A 16,914-nucleotide genomic window follows, 5' to 3' on the forward strand; every position below is an offset into this window, starting at 1 on the left:
CGCGCGTCACGTGATCCGCCCGAGCCACGTGAGCCGTGACGTCATCGCCCCGCGCCACCGGCATGTCGGCCCTCGGGGCCACCGCGGCGGCGGCCGCGCCCGCCGGGGCCCTGTTCCGGCCCCTGAGCGCCGAGGATGGCGAGCAGCAGCCGGCAGAGATCGAGTCCCTGTGCATGAACTGCTTCCGCAACGTGAGGGGTCCCCGGGGGCCGGGCAGCGGCGGCCTGCGGGGACTGGGGGGCACCGGGGCCTGCGGGGGCCCAGGGAGAGCAGGACAGGGGCACAGGGGCCCTGGCCGGTACAGGGGACAGGGGACAGGGGGAGAGCAGCACAGGGGCCTGCGGGGCTGGGAGGGTACAGGGGGCAGGGGAAGAGCAGGACGGCGGTACAGGGGACTGGGTGAGAGCAGGACAGGGGCACAGGGGCCCTGGCCGGTACAGGGGACACGGGGAGAGCAGCACAGGGGCACAGGGGACACGGGGAGAGCAGCACAGGGGCACAGGGGACTGGGTGAGAGCAGCACAGGGGCACAGGGGACAGGGGGAGAGCAGCACAGGGGCACAGGGGACTGAGGGAGAGCAGGACAGGGGTGTGCGGGATCTGGGGAGCACGGGGGGTCTGTGGGGTCACGGGGAGAGCAGGACAAGGGGTGTGAGGGGCCAGGGCTGGTACGGGGTCTGTGGGGTCAGGGGACGCACACCTGTGTGGGCCGGGGTCGGGGTGGGCAGGGGCTGCTGGGGGGTCCCAGTGGGGGCAGGAGCGAGGAAGGACCTGCTGGGGGCCACAGCTGCTCTCGGAGTAGGGGGCGCTGAGAGGGGTTTCCAGGAGCTCCTGGGGGGCGAGGGAAGGGTTTGTGGGGCAGGCTGGGGCACAGGGACCTGCCCGTGCCGGAGGTGCTGTCAGGGCCATGGCCCCAGGCTCGGGTTCCCACAAAGCCCCTCGCTGCCCCCGCAGGGAGTGACCCGGCTCCTGCTCACCAGGATCCCCTTCTTCAAGGAGATCATTGTCAGCTCCTTCTCGTGCCCCAGCTGCTCCTGGTCCAACACGGAGATCCAGGCAGCGGGCAGGATCCAGGAGCAGGGCGTGCGCTACACCCTGGCCGTCACCTCCCGCCAGGTGGGCGCTGCCCCGCCCCGCCCTGCTGAGGCCCAGCACCTGCACATCCCTGCAGGAACGGCTCTGGGGTCCCCCTGCGTGCCAGGGGAGGCTCAGGCTGCTCCCTGCTCTGTGCAGGACATGAACAGGGAGGTGGTGAAGACCGACTGTGCCTCAGCCCGAATCCCAGAGCTGGACTTTGAGGTGCCTGCCTTCAGCCAGAAGGGAGGTGGGTGAATGGGGCAGCGCCTGGGGGGCTCCTGGGGGTCCCTGGGGTCTGTTCGTGGTGTTGTCAGCTCTGTGTTCTTGCCTTGCCAAGTGCTCACCACCATCGAGGGCATCATTGACAGAGCTGTGGCAGGCCTGGAGCAGGACCAGCCCGCCCGCAGGGTAAGGCTGGAGAGGGGAACTCCTCAGGGATGGAGAGTGCTGGGGGTGTCCATCCCCTGCCCCTGGTGCACCCAGGGCTGCTGGGGACAGCTCTGGCTGTGCCACAGCCACCTCTGCCAGCAGCTGAGCCCCACCTTGGGGTGTCCCCGTTTTAAGGGCTCTGTGGTTCCGTGTCCCCTTCCAGGCAACAGACCCAGAGGTGGCCGGGAAGATAGACGAGTTCATTGGGAAACTGAGGCAGCTGAAGGAAGTCAGCTCCCCCTTCACCTTTGTGAGTGCTCAGGGCAGGGCAGGCCTGGCAGGGGGGGGCTGCAGGGAGGGCAGCTCCCTCAGGGCTCCTTGTCCTGCAGATCCTGGACGATCCCTCTGGGAACAGCTTCGTGGAGAACCCGCGGGCGCCGCACCGGGACGAGGCCCTGCAGGTCACTCGCTACAGGAGGAGCCCGCAGCAGTGTGCCCTGCTGGGCCTGCAGGTGCCTGCAGCAGCCCCTGCTCCTTGTCCTGCTGCCTGGAGCCCCAGCAGGGAGCAGGAGCTGACTCTGCTGCCCTTGCAGGGAGAGGAGGTGGACGCGACGCCGCCGGACGCTGCCGAGGACCTGAGGGACGAGGTGGGGGCTGCTGCGGTGTCAGGGACACCCAGGGACACCCAGGGCTGCTGCGGTGTCAGGGACGCTCAGGCCAGCTGCCCTGGGCTGGCTGGGACCTTCGGGCTGCCCCTTCCCTCCCCAGGTGCTGCAGTTCAACACCAACTGCCCCGAGTGCAACGCCCCGGCCAGCACCAACATGAAGTTAGTGCGTATCCTTGCTCAGGGCTGGGGGCTCTGCGTGCCTGGGCTCTCCCTGCTGCTCCACAGGCCTGAGGCAGCTCTCAGCTGGGGCCTGCTGGGCTGCAGAGCCGTCTCAGGGCTGCTCACAGCTCCCCTCAGTGGGGTCCTGCCGTCCCTCGGCTGCTGCTTGGATGTTTGCCTTGACTCCCTGCCCCAGAAATCCCCCACTTCAAGGAAGTGATTATCATGGCCACCAACTGTGACTCCTGTGGCCACAGGACCAACGAGGTGAGCTGGGCAGAGGGCAGGGAGTGGAGCTCTGTGCCTGTGTCCCTGAGCTCTGCTTCCCATCGGGGCTGCTGGGGAGGGAGAGACCGCACTGGGGGCTTTCTGCTGGCTGCTGAGGCCACTGTCCCAGCTGTGGAGAGGCCTCTGGGCTGCTGGGCTGAGCCTGTTAAAGCACAGGGGAGGGCTGGGTGTGAGCTCACTGCCAGCTGTTCCCAGGTGAAGTCTGGAGGAGCCATTGAGGCACAGGGCACCAGGATCACCCTCAGGATCACGGACCCTTCTGACATGACACGGGATATCCTGAAGGTGCAGCGCCCAGGGTCCCTGCCCTGTCCTGCTGGGGGGTGTGGGGGCCCAGCATGGGCTCACGGGGGTCTCTCCTCTGCAGTCAGAGACGTGCAGCGTGGAGATCCCCGAGCTGGAGTTCGAGCTGGGCATGGGAGCGCTGGGGGGCAAGTTCACCACGCTGGAGGGGCTGCTGAAGGACATCCGGGACCTGGTGAGTGCTCCTGGGGGGCTCAGCCCCCTGGCTGGCCCTGCTGGGGGGGCTGGCTGCCTCACAGCTGCCTCACCTGCCCTTGCAGGTAGAGAAGAACCCCTTCACCCTGGGGGACAGCTCCACGGCCAGCAGGACAGGGAAGCTGCAGGAGTTCATTGGGAAGCTGCAGGACGTGAGTTTGCTCCGGGTTTTCCGTGATCTGCACGGGTCCAGGAGGTGCTGAAGGAGTAGGAGGAGCCTTAATGGGATGTGCTGTGTTCCTGCAGATCATAGAGGGGAAGGCCCAGGCTCACTTCATCATGGACGACCCTGCAGGCAACAGCTACCTTCAGGTACAGCCCTGGGCCCTCGGGCTCCGTGGGCACTTTGGGGGGTTCATTTCCCTGGCGCGTGGTGGCAGTGGGGGTCCCATTGGAGCTCTGGGCACCAGCAGATGCTGGAAGCCCTGCTGGCTTTGTGGGGTGCCCAGGGCAGCCAGCCTGGGGCACAGGGGAGTGCAGGAGCTGTGCCCTGTCCCCACAGAACGTGTACGCCCCGGAGGAGGACCCGGAGCTGAGCGTGCAGCGCTACGAGCGCACCTTTGAGCAGAATGAGGAGCTGGGCCTGAACGACATGAGGACAGAGGGCTACGAGGCAGAGCCGGCCTCGGGCCGGTAGCGGGGCCAGCCCAGCCCTGCCGCCCCCTGCCCCAGCTGGTACCAGGACTTGTGTGGGGCCAGGGCTCCTGTGCCCTTCCTGGGCCGGGGAGCTGTTCCTGCCCGCGGCAGGGGCTCGGGGCCTCCCCGCGGAGCTGTGCCGTGAGCTGCTGCTGCTGCTGACTTGGGGCACGGGGTGGCTCCCCAATAAAGCTGATTGAAAACGCTGATGGAGTCGTGTCCTCCTGCTGCTCCATTCATAACCGCGACTGCCGCCTGGCCACGCCCACGGCCCCGCCCGCAGTTCCATTTATGGCATTGGCTGCCGTTTGGACACGCCTACAGCCCCGCCCTCTGCTCCATTTATGGTATTGGCTGACCACACCTACAGCCCCACCCACAGCTCCATTTATGGCATTGGCTGCCGTTTGGACACGCCCACAGCCCCGCCCTCTGCTCCATTTATGGTATTGGCTGACCACACCTACAGCCCCACCCACAGCTCCATTTATGGCATTGGCTGCCGTTTGGACACGCCTACAGCCCCGCCCTCTGCTCCATTTATGGTATTGGCTGACCACACCTACAGCCCCACCCACAGCTCCATTTATGGCATTGGCTGCCGTTTGGACACGCCTACAGCCCCGCCCTCTGCTCCATTTATGGTATTGGCTGACCACACCTACAGCCCCACCCACAGCTCCATTTATGGCATTGGCTGCCGTTTGGACACGCCTACAGCCCCGCCCTCTGCTCCATTTATGGTATTGGCTGACCACACCTATAGCCCCGCCTCCACCCCATTTATGGCATTGGCTGATGTTTGACCACGCCCTCAGCTCCGCCCCCACTCCATTTATGGCATTGACTGACATTTGACCCCACCTAAAGCTCCGCCCCTACTGCATTTATGTCATCAACACCCTTTGACCACGCCTACAGCCCCGCCCCGCTCCATTTATGTCCTTTCCGTGGCCTGGCCACGCCCATCCCGCTACAACTCCATGTATGGCAGCGGCCACGCCCATCTCAGCCCGCCGCGCTCAGGCCCCGCCCCTTCCGCCGGCGCCGCCGTTTTGCGTCAGAGCGCGATGGCGGCGCCGGGGCTGTCGAAGGCCGAGTACCTGCGGCGGTACCTGAGCGGCCCCGCCGAGCCCGGCCCGCCCCGCCGCCGCCGCAGGAGGAAACCGCCGGGCGGCACCGCCAGGGGCGGGTGAGTCCCGGGGAAAGGGGGACAGCGGGCGCGGCCCTGTGCGCTGCCCGGCCCTGTGCGCTGCCCGGCCTTGGGAACCGCCCGAGCGCACCGCCCCGAAACCCCCGCTCCGAACCGAGCCCCAAGACCCCTTGGTCGGGATCCTCCCCGGGGCTGCCCCGTCGCGGATCCCCCGGTCCCCCCGAGCTGCCCCGCCGCAGATCCCCCGGTCTCCTCGAGCCCCCGGTACTGCCCCGCCGCGGATCCCCCCGTCCCCACGGGCCCTGACCGCGCCTCTCCCCGCTGCCAGGATGCGGATCGTGGATGACGATGTGAGCTGGAACAGCATCACCGCCGCCCCGGAGAAGGAGGAGGAGGAGGACGAAGGGGACATGCCTGTGGTGAGCGGGGAGCCCCGGCAGACACCCTCAGTCTGCTCTGGCGCTCACCTCGTGTCTCCCTTTGGGAGGAACTCGCTGGAGCGCCTCTCCCTGCCCTGTCGGGGCGGGTTCTGCCTCGGGGGTGGGCACGCACCTGCAGGAAGGAGGGAGCTCCCTGCGGATCCTGGCAGCCCGTGCTCTGCGGGCCAGCACGGGGCTCTGTGCTCCAGGACCGCTGCTGGAGCAGGGCACGGGGACTGGCACTGCTGCTGCCATGTGAGCAGTGGGAGCTGTCCCTTTTGCTGAGCCCCTGGTGCTCGCTGCGTGTTTGCAGGTGGCAGAGTTCATTGATGAGCGCCCCGAGGAGGTGAAGCTCATGGAGGAATTCCGAACAAACTCCAAATGGAAGCTCCTGGGAGGTGAGAACAGCCCCTTCCACCCTGTCTCCTAATGCCTGGTTTCTCCAAACCATGATGCAAGTTCAGAATAACCCTGGAGGTGCTGGAGGGCTGCTAGGCTGTGCAGAGCCCTAGTAATGGTGGTTGCAATTGTTTTCCCTCAGATGAGGACTCACAGAGTTCGGATGTGTCGGGATCTGCCAAGTCTGCCTTGAGGTATGGGGGGTTAGTGCTGGGGCTCAGGGCTGCAGCACCCCAGTGAACCCACCTTCAAAGCTGTTCCCAGCTCTGGGGCCCTGCTGTGTTTCCAGACAAGCCAGGCACGAAGGGAGCTCACTGTCACCTTCTCTGCCCTCACAGGCGGCGGCACCACGACTCCCCAGAGCCCTCGGCCCCAGCAGGGAAACACAACGGCTCCCTGGGGCTGTCTGCTCCCAGGAGACAGAGACACGACAGCCCTGATGTGTCCCCTCGCAGGAGACAGAGACACGACACCCCTGACCCATCCCCTCCCCGGAGACAGAGACACGACAGCCCTGACCCATCCCCTCCCCGGAGGCACCGTCACAACACACCAGACTCGTCACCTCCCAAAAAGCAGCGTTGTGACACCCCAGATCTGTCACCTTCCCGGCGGCGGCGTCACGATACCCCCGACCCCTCCCCTCCCAGGAGACAGAGACACGACACACCAGACTTGTCACCTCCCAGGAGACGACGTCCTGGCACCCCAGATCTGTCACCTCCTCGACGGCGACAGCGTCACGATACCCCCGACCCATCTCCTCCCAGGAGACAGAGGCACGACACCCCAGATCTGTCCCCTCCCAGGAGACAGAGGCACGACACCCCAGATCTGTCCCCTCCCAGGAGACAGAGACACGACACCCCAGATCTGTCCCCTCCCAGGAGACAGAGGCACGACACCCCAGATCTGTCCCCTCCCAGGAGACAGAGACATGACACCCCAGATCTGTCCCCTCCCAGGAGACAGAGACATGACACCCCAGATCTGTCCCCTCCCAGGAGACAGAGACATGACACCCCAGATCTGTCCCCTCCCAGGAGACAGAGGCACGACACCCCAGATCTGTCCCCTCCCAGGAGACAGAGACATGACACCCCAGATCTGTCCCCTCCCAGGAGACAGAGACATGACACCCCAGATCTGTCCCCTCCCCGGAGGCAGCGTCAGGATTTGTCACCTCGCAGAGAGAAGCCAGGGTCCCCGAGCGGGAGGAAGAGCAGAACGAAAGGTGAGTGTCACACGCTGTGTCCTGGGGGCCTGCTGGGATCCACACTGCCAGGTGAGTGCTGGGGGCTGCTGCTCCACTGGCACAGCTGGCACAGCTGGCAGTGTCTGTCCCTGTGGGCACAGCTGGGTTGTATTTGTGCACAGCTGGGTGAGAGTTCAGCCAGCCTGCAGTGCCTCAGCTGTAGCCTGGGCTGTGTGCACCTGAGCGTGCTCCTCCTGGGGGAGTCAGCAGCCCCTCACTCTGATTTATCTCCTCCTGGGGCAATCAGCAGCCCCTCACTCTGATTTGTCTCCTGGGGGAGTCAGCAGCCCCTCACTCTGATTTGTCTCCTGGGGCAATCAGCAGCCCCTCACTCTGATTTGTCTCCTGGGGGAGTCAGCAGCTCCTCACTCTGATTTATCTCCTCCAGGACGGGCTTCTCCCACCCAGAGGGACCAGCAGAGGTCACGGAGCCCCCCGGAGCACTCCCTACACCACCGGGATGCCAAGGGCTCTCCCAAGAAGGTAAAGTTTGTGTCTTTCCCTTCCAGCTGTGGAAATCCAATGCTTGACAAGCTGGGGGGGTTCTTGGCTCTAACAGGGCTGTCCCTGCCCTGTCCCTGTGGTTCGGGTCACCCCTCATTCTGGCTGCCCCTCTCAGCCAGCTGTAGTGGGATTTGTGTGTTCTCCAGGCTAGCACCATGTCATCTGGAGCCAAAGCGGGCCTGGTGTCGGCTGATGTGCTGCAGAGGGAGAAGCAGGAGCTCAAGAAGCACGAGAGGAGCACCAGGCACCTGGAAGGTGGGAGTGGAACACAGCCCGAGCCACAGCTCACTCCTCTGCTCTGTCAGGCCCTGGCACTGGGATGCTGCTGGGAGCATCCCTGAGGAGCTGCAGCTGGACACACTGCTGGAAACCTTGGCCAGGGTCTCTGTTCCACTTGGGGATTTCAGAGCAATGCCAGGGAGGTCACAGGGAGTGGGAAATGCTTCTCTGCAAGTCTGAGGGAGCTGATGGATAGCGAGAGCTCAGGGTCTGTGTGGGGCAGCAGGGAAGTCTGAGATCCTGCCTGGATTTGGGTGGCAGGCTCTTTGGGAGATTAGGACAAGCAGAAGAGAAGTCCCAGTTAGTCATTGAATTGTCTGGAGATGATAAAATGTTCCAGAATTGTGACTTGAGGCATGTGTCCCCTCCAGAGGAATCCCGGAACGCTCAGACCGTGTTCCGAGACAAGTCCGGCCGCAAGAGGAACCTGGCCCAGGAGCAGCTGGAGCAGAGGCTGAAGGCTGAGGCAGAGGCCAAGAGGGAAGAGCAATATGCCAAGTGGGGAAAAGGGTGAGGAAGGGACTCCAAAGCACATTCCTTGCGCCTCCCATGTCCTGCTGTTAGTTTGGGTCTGCTGCCAGACTGGTGTTGTGCTCTGAGGTTGAGCCTGGGACCAGCGTGTGTTCCACATGTGTGAAAGCCCTTCCTGTGCTGGAGGTGCTTTGGCAATGCTGAAAGCCCTTCCTGTGCTGGAGGTTCTTGGGGAATGCTGAAAACCCTTCCTGTGCTTGAGGTGCTTTGGGAATGCTGCAAACCCTTCCTGTGCTGGAGGTGCTTTGGGAATGCTGCAAACCCTTCCTGTGCTCGAGGTGCTTTGGGAATGCTGAAAACCCTTCCTGTGCTGGAGGTGGTTTGGGAATGCTGAAAGCCCTTCCTGTGCTGGAGGTGCTTTGGGAATGCTGCAAACCCTTCCTGTGCTCGAGGTGCTTTGGGAATGCTGCAAACCCTTCCTGTGCTGGAGGTGGTTTGGGAATGCTGCAAACCCTTCCTGTGCTGGAGGTGCTTTGGGAATGCTGCAAACCCTTCCTGTGCTGGAGGTGCTTTGGGAATGCTGAAAGCCCTTCCTGTGCTGGAGGTGCTTTGGGAATGCTGCCAACCCTTCCTGTGCTGGAGGTGCTTTGGGAATGCTGAAAGCCCTTCCTGTGCTGGAGGTGCTTTGGGAATGCTGCCAACCCTTCCTGTGCTCGAGGTGCTTTGGGAATGCTGCACAGGCAGTGGGGATTGAGGGGTGTGACCCCTCCTGCACACTGAACCACTCCCAAGGAGCAATGGCTGGGGTTTGGGTGATACAGTGTGTTTCCCAGGCTGGCACAGGAGAGGCAGCAGCAGCAGAACGTGGAGGATGCAGTCAAGGAGATGCAGAAGCCCTTGGCCCGTTACATCGATGACCAGGACCTGGACCGAATGCTGAGGGAGCAGGAGAGGGAAGGAGACCCCATGGCTGCTCTCATCAAGAAGAGGAAGGCCAAGGAGAACAAGGAGAAAGGTTTGCCCCTGGAACACACCTGTTTAGGGCGTCAGCAGTGCAGAAATGCAGCTGCTGTTCAGTAAACAGCCAGGGGGACTTGTGGACCCTCTGGAGTTCCTGGCCTGTTACCAGTAGCAGTTGCATGAGTTGTTAGCTGGGAGAGCAGGCCCTGCTGACTGAGGACTCAGCACTTTGTCACAGTGAACCCCTGGCAGCTGGAGCTGGCTGCCAGGAGCCTCTGCTCTCTACCTGCAGAACCTCCTGGGTGGGTGAGGATGTGGCCACCTGGCTGTGCTGAACACAGCTCCTCTGCTCTTTGTGTTCCAGAAAAACCCAGGTACAAGGGACCAGCACCTCCCCTCAACAGGTTCAACATCTGGCCCGGGCACCGCTGGGACGGTGTGGACAGGTAATGTTCCTGTTGGAATAACAGTGAAAATAGAGGAGTTATGCTTCAGGGCATTGCCAGTTATGGGGTGAGTGAGGGGCTTGGCGCTGGAAGGTTGAATGGGTGCAGTTGCAAATGAGTGATGGGACAAGGGAGGTGAGGCACTTCAGAGGCGTCTGCTCTCGGTAACCACAGGTCCAGGTGGAGACTGAGCCAGGGTGAATCAGGGCAGAGGTTGCAGGGCTCAGGAGAGCTGGTGGCAGCAGCTGCTGTCACTGGGTGTCCCTTGCAGGTCCAACGGCTTCGAGCAGCAGCGCTTCGCCCGCATTGCCAACAAGAAGGCGGTGCAGGAGCTGGCCTACAAGTGGAGCGTGGAGGACATGTAGGGACAGCTCCTGCAGTGCCCCACAGGCACCTCTGCACAGCCCCGAGGAGTGGCCTGCTCTCCCTGCAGCCAGCCCTGTGCTCAGATTCAGCTGCCCACTGGCCATCTCCTGAGAGGCCAGGCTGCATTTCCTGGCAGCCAGAGCCTCCAGCTCCATGAGAGGACACTGTTTCTCGTTTGTTTTCTAACAAACTTCTGTTCTACACCAAATGACTTCTGAGGGCAGCTCCCAAGTCTTCAAGTGTCCTAAATCTCAGGTGCAAATCTGCTGAACGCATGGGCTTGGGAGAGTTACCCTCGTGCTGTGGGTCAGTCTGCTCCAGAACTCAGGTTAAGTGGAACTTCTGAACTTCTGTCAAGTTTATGCAGTTATTTTGCCATGTAGATCCCAGAGTCACCAACGTGCAGGAAAGTTCAAACTCAGCTTCTCCTGACCCTGTGCAAGCAGGAAACTGGGCAGGGAATGCTGTGGCACCAGAAGTGCTGCATTGGGCAGCAAGATCTTCAGGAGCCCCAGCAGTTCTGCAGGGCTCCATTTCCAGTGGAAGTAAATGCGTGGAGAGTTAGGACTTAAGACCTGGAATTGCTTCCCTCACAGTTTGGAGCAGCTGCTCCCCCCAGACCCCTCTGGGTTTGGGGCTGATCTCAGCACTTGGCTCGCTCCAGTGGGAGGTGTAACAACCCTGGGATCAGATTTGTCTGTCTCAGAGCTTCCCTTAATCCCTGTGTGCCAGAAAGCACTCGTGGAAATAAATACAGTTGTTCTTGCTGAGGTCCCAGGGAGCAGGGATGAATGCAGCAGCAGTTTCCATGGAGATGTCTTGGCTGCAGCAGGGCAGGGCAGGCTCGCCCTTTCCAGGGATTCTCCAGCCCTGGGAGGGACAGCAGCACAGTGTGCTCTGGAGTGCCAGACTCTTGGGACTTCCCTGCTTTTTATCCCTGTGTCACATTTCCAGCAGCCCTGGAATTGGTGTGTTCACCTGTAAATAAACCCTTTCTTTTTTTACTTGATTCTGCGTGCTGGTGCTTTTTCCAAGGCAGCTGAACCATTGCCAGCCCTGCTGCACCTGCTGGGCAGGAGATGGTTTGGGAGCAGGGGGTGCTGGTGTGAGGTGGCAGCACGTTTCCAGGCAGCTGTTTCCAGTTGTGATTCCCCCTTCTGTCACCAAGGCCCTGTTCCATTCCCCCCTGTAACCTGAGGCAGCTGCAGCCTCCACAAGAGCAGTTCCACTTGACACATTCGTTTTTGCTCTCACTTAATCTGAGTGCTGCTGGAGATGTGAAGAACCTGCTGTGGAATGATTGGATTCGCCCTGGTGGGCAGAGCTGGATGCTGCTTCCTTCCCCACCTGCCTGGTGACAGTGGCTGCTCTTGCAGAGCCACAGCTGCCAGCAGCTGCCTCGTGCCACTCTGGGGACTGTAGGCTGCTCTTAAGGAGGAAAAGCACTTTTAAATGCTGCTACTAAACAAAATGTGCTGAAAATGGCATCAGGTTCTGCTCTTGCAGCTGACTTGGAAGGCTGGGGTTTTAAAATTTTAGAGGCACTGCCCTGGGGACCTCCTTGTTCATCACAATGCTGCATTTATACATCTGTTACTTGTTTGCTAGCAGATATTGTACTTTTAAGAGATATCCGTGAGGAAAGGGGGGCTCACGTGGTGAACACCTCCCTCCCTGATCCCATCCCGTGTGCTGCCTGGGGAGAGGGGAGCTGGGTTTGTCCCTGTGCCCTTGTTCTCCATCCCACATGCCCTGTCCCTGCTGTGGCCTTGTCTGAGCAGTTGGCAAACGCTGAGGGATCCTGTGGGATGAGCTGGGTGATGGAGATGGAGCAGTGACACCAGCTCTGGATCTCTTCATTAGTGGTTCTGGAAGGGCAGAGCCCCGGTCTTGGCATCGAGCAGCAACTTTGATTAGCTTTAACCCAAAAAAATGAATATTAAAATCTTAATTTAATTTAAACCACTGTCATTCACAGCCATGGCAAACAGCAAGCAGAGTAATTATTATGCAAATGAGACAGATAGAAAAATGATTAATAATTGCGCAAATTAAAAATTATTGTAAACATCCTGCGAGTGGTGATAAGTCGGGGAGGAGCGAGCGGGGGAGGCAGCGGGGCTCAGCCACCTCCTGCATCCCGATTTCCTCATTAGCAGCAGCAGCAAACGAGGAGCCCAGGGCCGCCTGGGGGAGCAGGGCCGGGCTGGGGATGCGCTCCAGCTTCTCTTTGCTGTGGGAAGAGCTGGCTCTAACCATTCCCCCTTCCTGGAGAGCCCGTGCTGAGTGTGTCTGTGTGTCCCTCTGCAGCCTGCCGGGGATGCCAGCAGTGCTCCCCACCCTGGAGCTCCCCCCGACAATTACCGGCTGAATTGTCTGCTGCTTCTCTCTAATTGCACAGCCCTATTTCCCCCCTTTTCCTTTTGTGCTTTTTCCAGGGATCAGGATCATTCCCGTCCCAGGCTCTCGTTTCTCTCTATTTGCACAGCCCTATTTTCCCCCTTTTGTGCTTTTTCCACGATCAGGATCATTCCCGTCCCAGGCTCTCCTGGCTCCTGGGCTTCCAGGGGCCCCGCTCGTGTCAAGGACGAGCAATTAACCCGGCCTCGCGCAGCGTAATTAGATTTTTGTTGATGAGCTCGTGGTAATGTGTTTAGTTTAGATGAAGAGCTTAATTCCTGGGGTGTGACACAGCCTGTCTCTGGGAGCCCACGGGAGTGGGGCTGGTGCTGGGAGGGGACCCTCGGCCACCACCCTGCCCGTGTGTCACCTGTCCCCAGAGGTGAGAGTGGCTGCTCCCCCAGCTGCCTCCTGCCTGTTGTTTTTTTAGCAGCTCCAGCAAAGTGGTTTTTGGCAGCGCTGTGTTATTGCTCCGTTTCCTGCTGAGTTCTATTATTTTTTAATTAAAAAGAGCCTGAGATTTGTCATTTAACGTCTCTCTAAGCAGCAGCAGCAGCTCCAGGTTGTGGGTGCTCGGCAGAGCTGGTGGCTCCCTGAGCCATCCTGGGCTCCCAGCACGGATCACCTGGGCATGGGGGCACAGTGGGGCTCCCCCAGGCACAGACACCCCCTCTGCCTTTTGGGGAAGAAGAGTTTTCCCTGGGGACTCCATCCCACAGCAGGGCTGGCAGTGAGAATCCCTGAGACTGGCAGGTTAGTGATTGTATATGCATATGTGCACTTTCCCTAATTATGGAATAATTAGGGACACGCAGAGATAAAAATTACTAATAATATTTACTCTAGACTCTTTTTTTTTTTCAATAACCTCTCTCTCTCTTCCTCCTTCACCGAGTCTTGGTGGAAATAACTTTGCAGATCCCAGCTAATGAATATTTGTAAATGCAAGAACATTCGGCGCCGGAATATCCAGAGGGCATCCTCTCTCTGCCTTGTAATTTTTTTTCCACACGATATTTAATATTTATGGTTCCACAGGCTCGTGAATAAAGAGCCACACGCAAACCCCCAGGAGCTCGGGGGCCGGGATATTTATGGCGCTTCCTCTTTTCCTTTTCAATTACAAAGACACCTCACATAATTAAGTGCTAATAACCTTGTTAATCTAAAATTGATACTCTTTCTCCTGGCTATCTCTTAATAGAATTAAAAACAGATTAATAATCAAGGGTAGGAGAAGTTGCACGGGATGCAGGAGAGGGGGCCACGCTCCGGAGCTCTGGGGAGCCAGGCTGGGATGGATGGGCAGCACCAGGCAGGGCTGCCAGGGAGCTCTGCTTCCCCCGTGCTCTTTACACAGCTTAAATTTTTAAGACAAACAGCCATGTAACACCGTCTCCTAATGAACCTGTTTTATGTTAATTAATTATGTATCAAGGCTCATTTCCATGCGCGGCCCGGCTCCGCTTCCCCTCCGCCGAGCCTTTGATCTGTCAGAGGCTAAACGGGAGATAAATAATCAAATGGAGACGCAGGCTGGATGGAAATAAACACGGCTTAGATGTGTTAACTGGAGGGTGAGCAGGGCCTGGTCATGGAGCTTGGGACTCAGGCACGCTCGGCCGGGGAAGGGTCTGTGCCTCAGTGTCCCTGGGGACAGCTCCGTGTCCTGTGCCTCAGTGTCCCTGGGACAGCACCCTGTCCTGTGCCTCAGTGTCCCTGGGACAGCTCCGTGTCCTGTGCCTCAGTGTCCCTGGGACAGCTCCGTGTCCTGTGCCTCAGTGTCCCTGGGGACAGCACCCTGTCCTGTGCCTCAGTGTCCCTGGGGACAGCACCCTGTCCTGTGCCTCAGTGTCCCTGGGACAGCACCCTGTCCTGTGCCTCAGTGTCCCTGGGACAGCTCCGTGTCCTGTGCCTCAGTGTCCCTGGGGACAGCACCCTGTCCTGTGCCTCAGTGTCCCTGGGGACAGCACCCTGTCCTGTGCCTCAGTGTCCCTGCAGCCCCCCTCCAGCAGAGGACGTGGGAACAGCCCATCCCTTCTGGAAGGGATGCAGGTGAGCACCTGCCCTGGGGATCGCTCACAGCCAGCGGCGGGGCAGGGGGCTCGGGGCTGCCCAGGGCACAACAGGGACCCTCGGCCAGGGGGGCTCTGAGCCGCTGGGAAGGGGTGGGATGGCCCCGAGCAAGGATGTGCAAGTCCCTGAGCAAGTGAGCAACACGTGGTGGTCACCCAGAGGTTGGATTGATGATCTGGGAGGTCTTTCCCAACCGGAATGATTCTGTGGTTCTGCGGAGAAAAGGCAGCAAAATCTCCCACGTGTCACCCGTGGGCAAGCTAGGAAAGGAGATTTAGCAAGAAAACCCACAGAAATCAGGCAGAGAGGGTGCCGCTGCGCTCTGCAGAGTGGAATTTGCCTGCCAAGGTCCTCCCTGTGCCTCTGTGGCTGCAGACTGGGATTCCCTGCCCGGCCCTGGCGTGGCTCAGCATCCTGCCAGCCAGCTAATCAGGTCAATGCATTTTTAACGGGGCATAGGAAATCTTTATATTTTCTGTCAGGCTCATTCTTCTCCCTCATCTCTCTGTGGGGGCTGAATTATTTAATGCAGAATATCAAGCAGGGCTGGTTTCCCCGCGCTGGCTGCTGACTGTGCATTTCAGGGCTGCTGAGATTGGCAGTGGCTGCGCTCAGCCAGCCCGGGGGAACCCGAGCAGCAGCACATCACCTGCCTGCAGCCAGATTTATGGAGCACCTCGGGTCCTTCAGCTGTCTGAAGTGGTGGGACAGCTTTGGAGGAGGGATGGGCAGTGCCTGAACAGTGCTCACAAATCACAGCGTGCCCATGTCCCTAATCCACCTCTGTGTGGAGTCACAGCATCAGCTGGAGTTTGGGGGTGATCTCCACACTGGGGAAGGAGTTTGGGGTGATCTCCACAATGGGGAAGGAGTTTGGGGTGATCTCCATGCTGGGGAAGGAGTTTGGGATTGATCTCCATGCTGGGGAAGGAGTTTGGGATTGATCTCCATGCTGGGGAAGGAGTTTGGGGTGATCTCCACAATGGGGAAGGAGTTTGGCTTTGATTTCCATGCTGGGGAAGGAGTTTGGGATTGATCTCCATGCTGGGGAAGGAGTTTGGGTTTGATTTCCATGCTGGGGAAGGAGTTTGGGATTGATCTCCATGCTGGGGAAGGAGTTTGGGATTGATCTCCTTGCTGGGGAAGGCTGGGAGAGCAGAGCAGGACGCCAGGGGATGCAGCAGCCTCAGCTCAGCACATCCCTGCTCTGGGGCACCACGATGGGCAGGACTGGGGTGGCAGGAACCCGTGGGCAGGGTTGGGGTGGCAGGGACCTGTGGGCAAGGATGGACAGGGCTGGGGTGGCAGGGACCTGTGACAGCGGGCACAGCTCATGTGTGGCCAGGAGCAGCCCTGGGCACTCGCACACAAAGGGCTGGCTTGTGTATCGGGGTTTATCTCTGCCATTAATGGCTTTCTAAATTGGTGGCAGTGGAGCAAAAAACCCAATCTGAACTCGGAGCATGCATGATTACTATTGTAATAACCTTGGCTAATAAGAATATGATGTGGTGTTAGGCTGGGAAAGAAAACACATTTCTCATTAGCTTTTTGATTAATTACTCCACATAATTTCCTAGGGGGACATGCCTGGGACTGATTGCCTTTGCTTTTGACGTGTGGAAGTGGTTTACCTTAAGTTAATAATTTTCTCGGTGACATTTTAATGGCAGGCCTCAATTAATCTCCAGTCACGGGGCAAAGGCCAGGCCCTGCCATCCCCTGGGGGCTCAGGGCACCCCCCTTGCCCACCCTTGCCCAGGACAGGGCACAGCAGCTGCCTGGGGGTCAATGTTGGGGTCAGCCTTGGGCAGCCCATGGCAGAGGTTTGGGCTCCAAGGTCCTGCCCCACACGTGATGCTGGGGCTTCTCGGGGCTTTGAATACTGGGAATGGAGCAGCTGAGCAGCCCAGTGCTCCCCCAGCACTGCCAGGGATCCAGCTGTTCCCAGGCAGATGTTTACATGGCCTGGAAGCACCGATTTCCTCCCGTGCCTTATAATATAAATATTTTACAGGAGCTAAAATATTCAACGCTCATTTGATGTTGCCACATGGAGTGGGATCAAATGAGGGTGGGAAGGAGGGGAAAACAGGAGAGGGGAGCAAGCAGAGTCTCATTTGTTTCCCTGCCTGGAAATGGGATGATGCTGCATATTTCTGCATCAGGAATCACCCAGAACAGCGATCTCTGCTCCCCAGCAGGTGCCTGCCTGGGGCAGCTCTGCAGGGCATCCCTGGTGGGTTTGGGGGTGGCACTGTCCCAGGGGCTCCTCCTGCACCTGGGATGTGCATCCCATGTCCCAGGGGCTCCTCCTCCCAGGTGCATCCAAAATCCACCCTGCACTCTGCAGCTGAGCCCTGCTCTACGCAAACTTTAAAACATGGCCAGGCCCAGCCAAACTGAACTTTCAGGGTAATTCCAGGCCTTTCCCTGCCATTCCTGGGGCTGGTGCCTCAATGCTGGGCTGGAGGGATGGGGATGTGGGTGG

General features: G+C 59.8%; 2 protein-coding genes across 2 annotated transcripts; both read left to right on the forward strand.

Annotated features, from left to right (window-relative positions):
* The first annotated feature begins 59 nt into the window (after positions 1-59).
* On the forward strand, positions 60-3,895 carry ZPR1 (ZPR1 zinc finger). The gene is made up of 14 exons (XM_058819061.1): positions 60-191; positions 955-1,116; positions 1,234-1,324; positions 1,415-1,485; positions 1,670-1,756; positions 1,836-1,958; positions 2,040-2,093; positions 2,215-2,281; positions 2,470-2,540; positions 2,757-2,846; positions 2,929-3,039; positions 3,125-3,211; positions 3,306-3,371; positions 3,562-3,895. The coding sequence occupies exons 1-14, from the start codon at positions 63-65 to the stop codon at positions 3,694-3,696; spliced, it is 1,344 nt and encodes a 447-aa protein (XP_058675044.1). The 5' UTR covers positions 60-62; the 3' UTR covers positions 3,697-3,895.
* Positions 3,896-4,765: 870 nt separating this feature from the next.
* On the forward strand, positions 4,766-10,956 carry BUD13 (BUD13 homolog). Its single transcript, XM_058819110.1, has 11 exons — positions 4,766-4,887; positions 5,177-5,267; positions 5,581-5,665; positions 5,809-5,860; positions 6,005-6,900; positions 7,310-7,404; positions 7,572-7,680; positions 8,076-8,214; positions 9,009-9,190; positions 9,500-9,581; positions 9,853-10,956. The coding sequence occupies exons 1-11, from the start codon at positions 4,766-4,768 to the stop codon at positions 9,944-9,946; spliced, it is 1,947 nt and encodes a 648-aa protein (XP_058675093.1). The 3' UTR covers positions 9,947-10,956.
* The last annotated feature ends 5,958 nt before the right edge of the window (positions 10,957-16,914 follow it).

The sequence above is a fragment of the Ammospiza caudacuta genome, chromosome 23 (genome assembly GCF_027887145.1).
Source record: "Ammospiza caudacuta isolate bAmmCau1 chromosome 23, bAmmCau1.pri, whole genome shotgun sequence".
Classification (NCBI taxonomy): Eukaryota; Metazoa; Chordata; class Aves; order Passeriformes; family Passerellidae; genus Ammospiza; species Ammospiza caudacuta.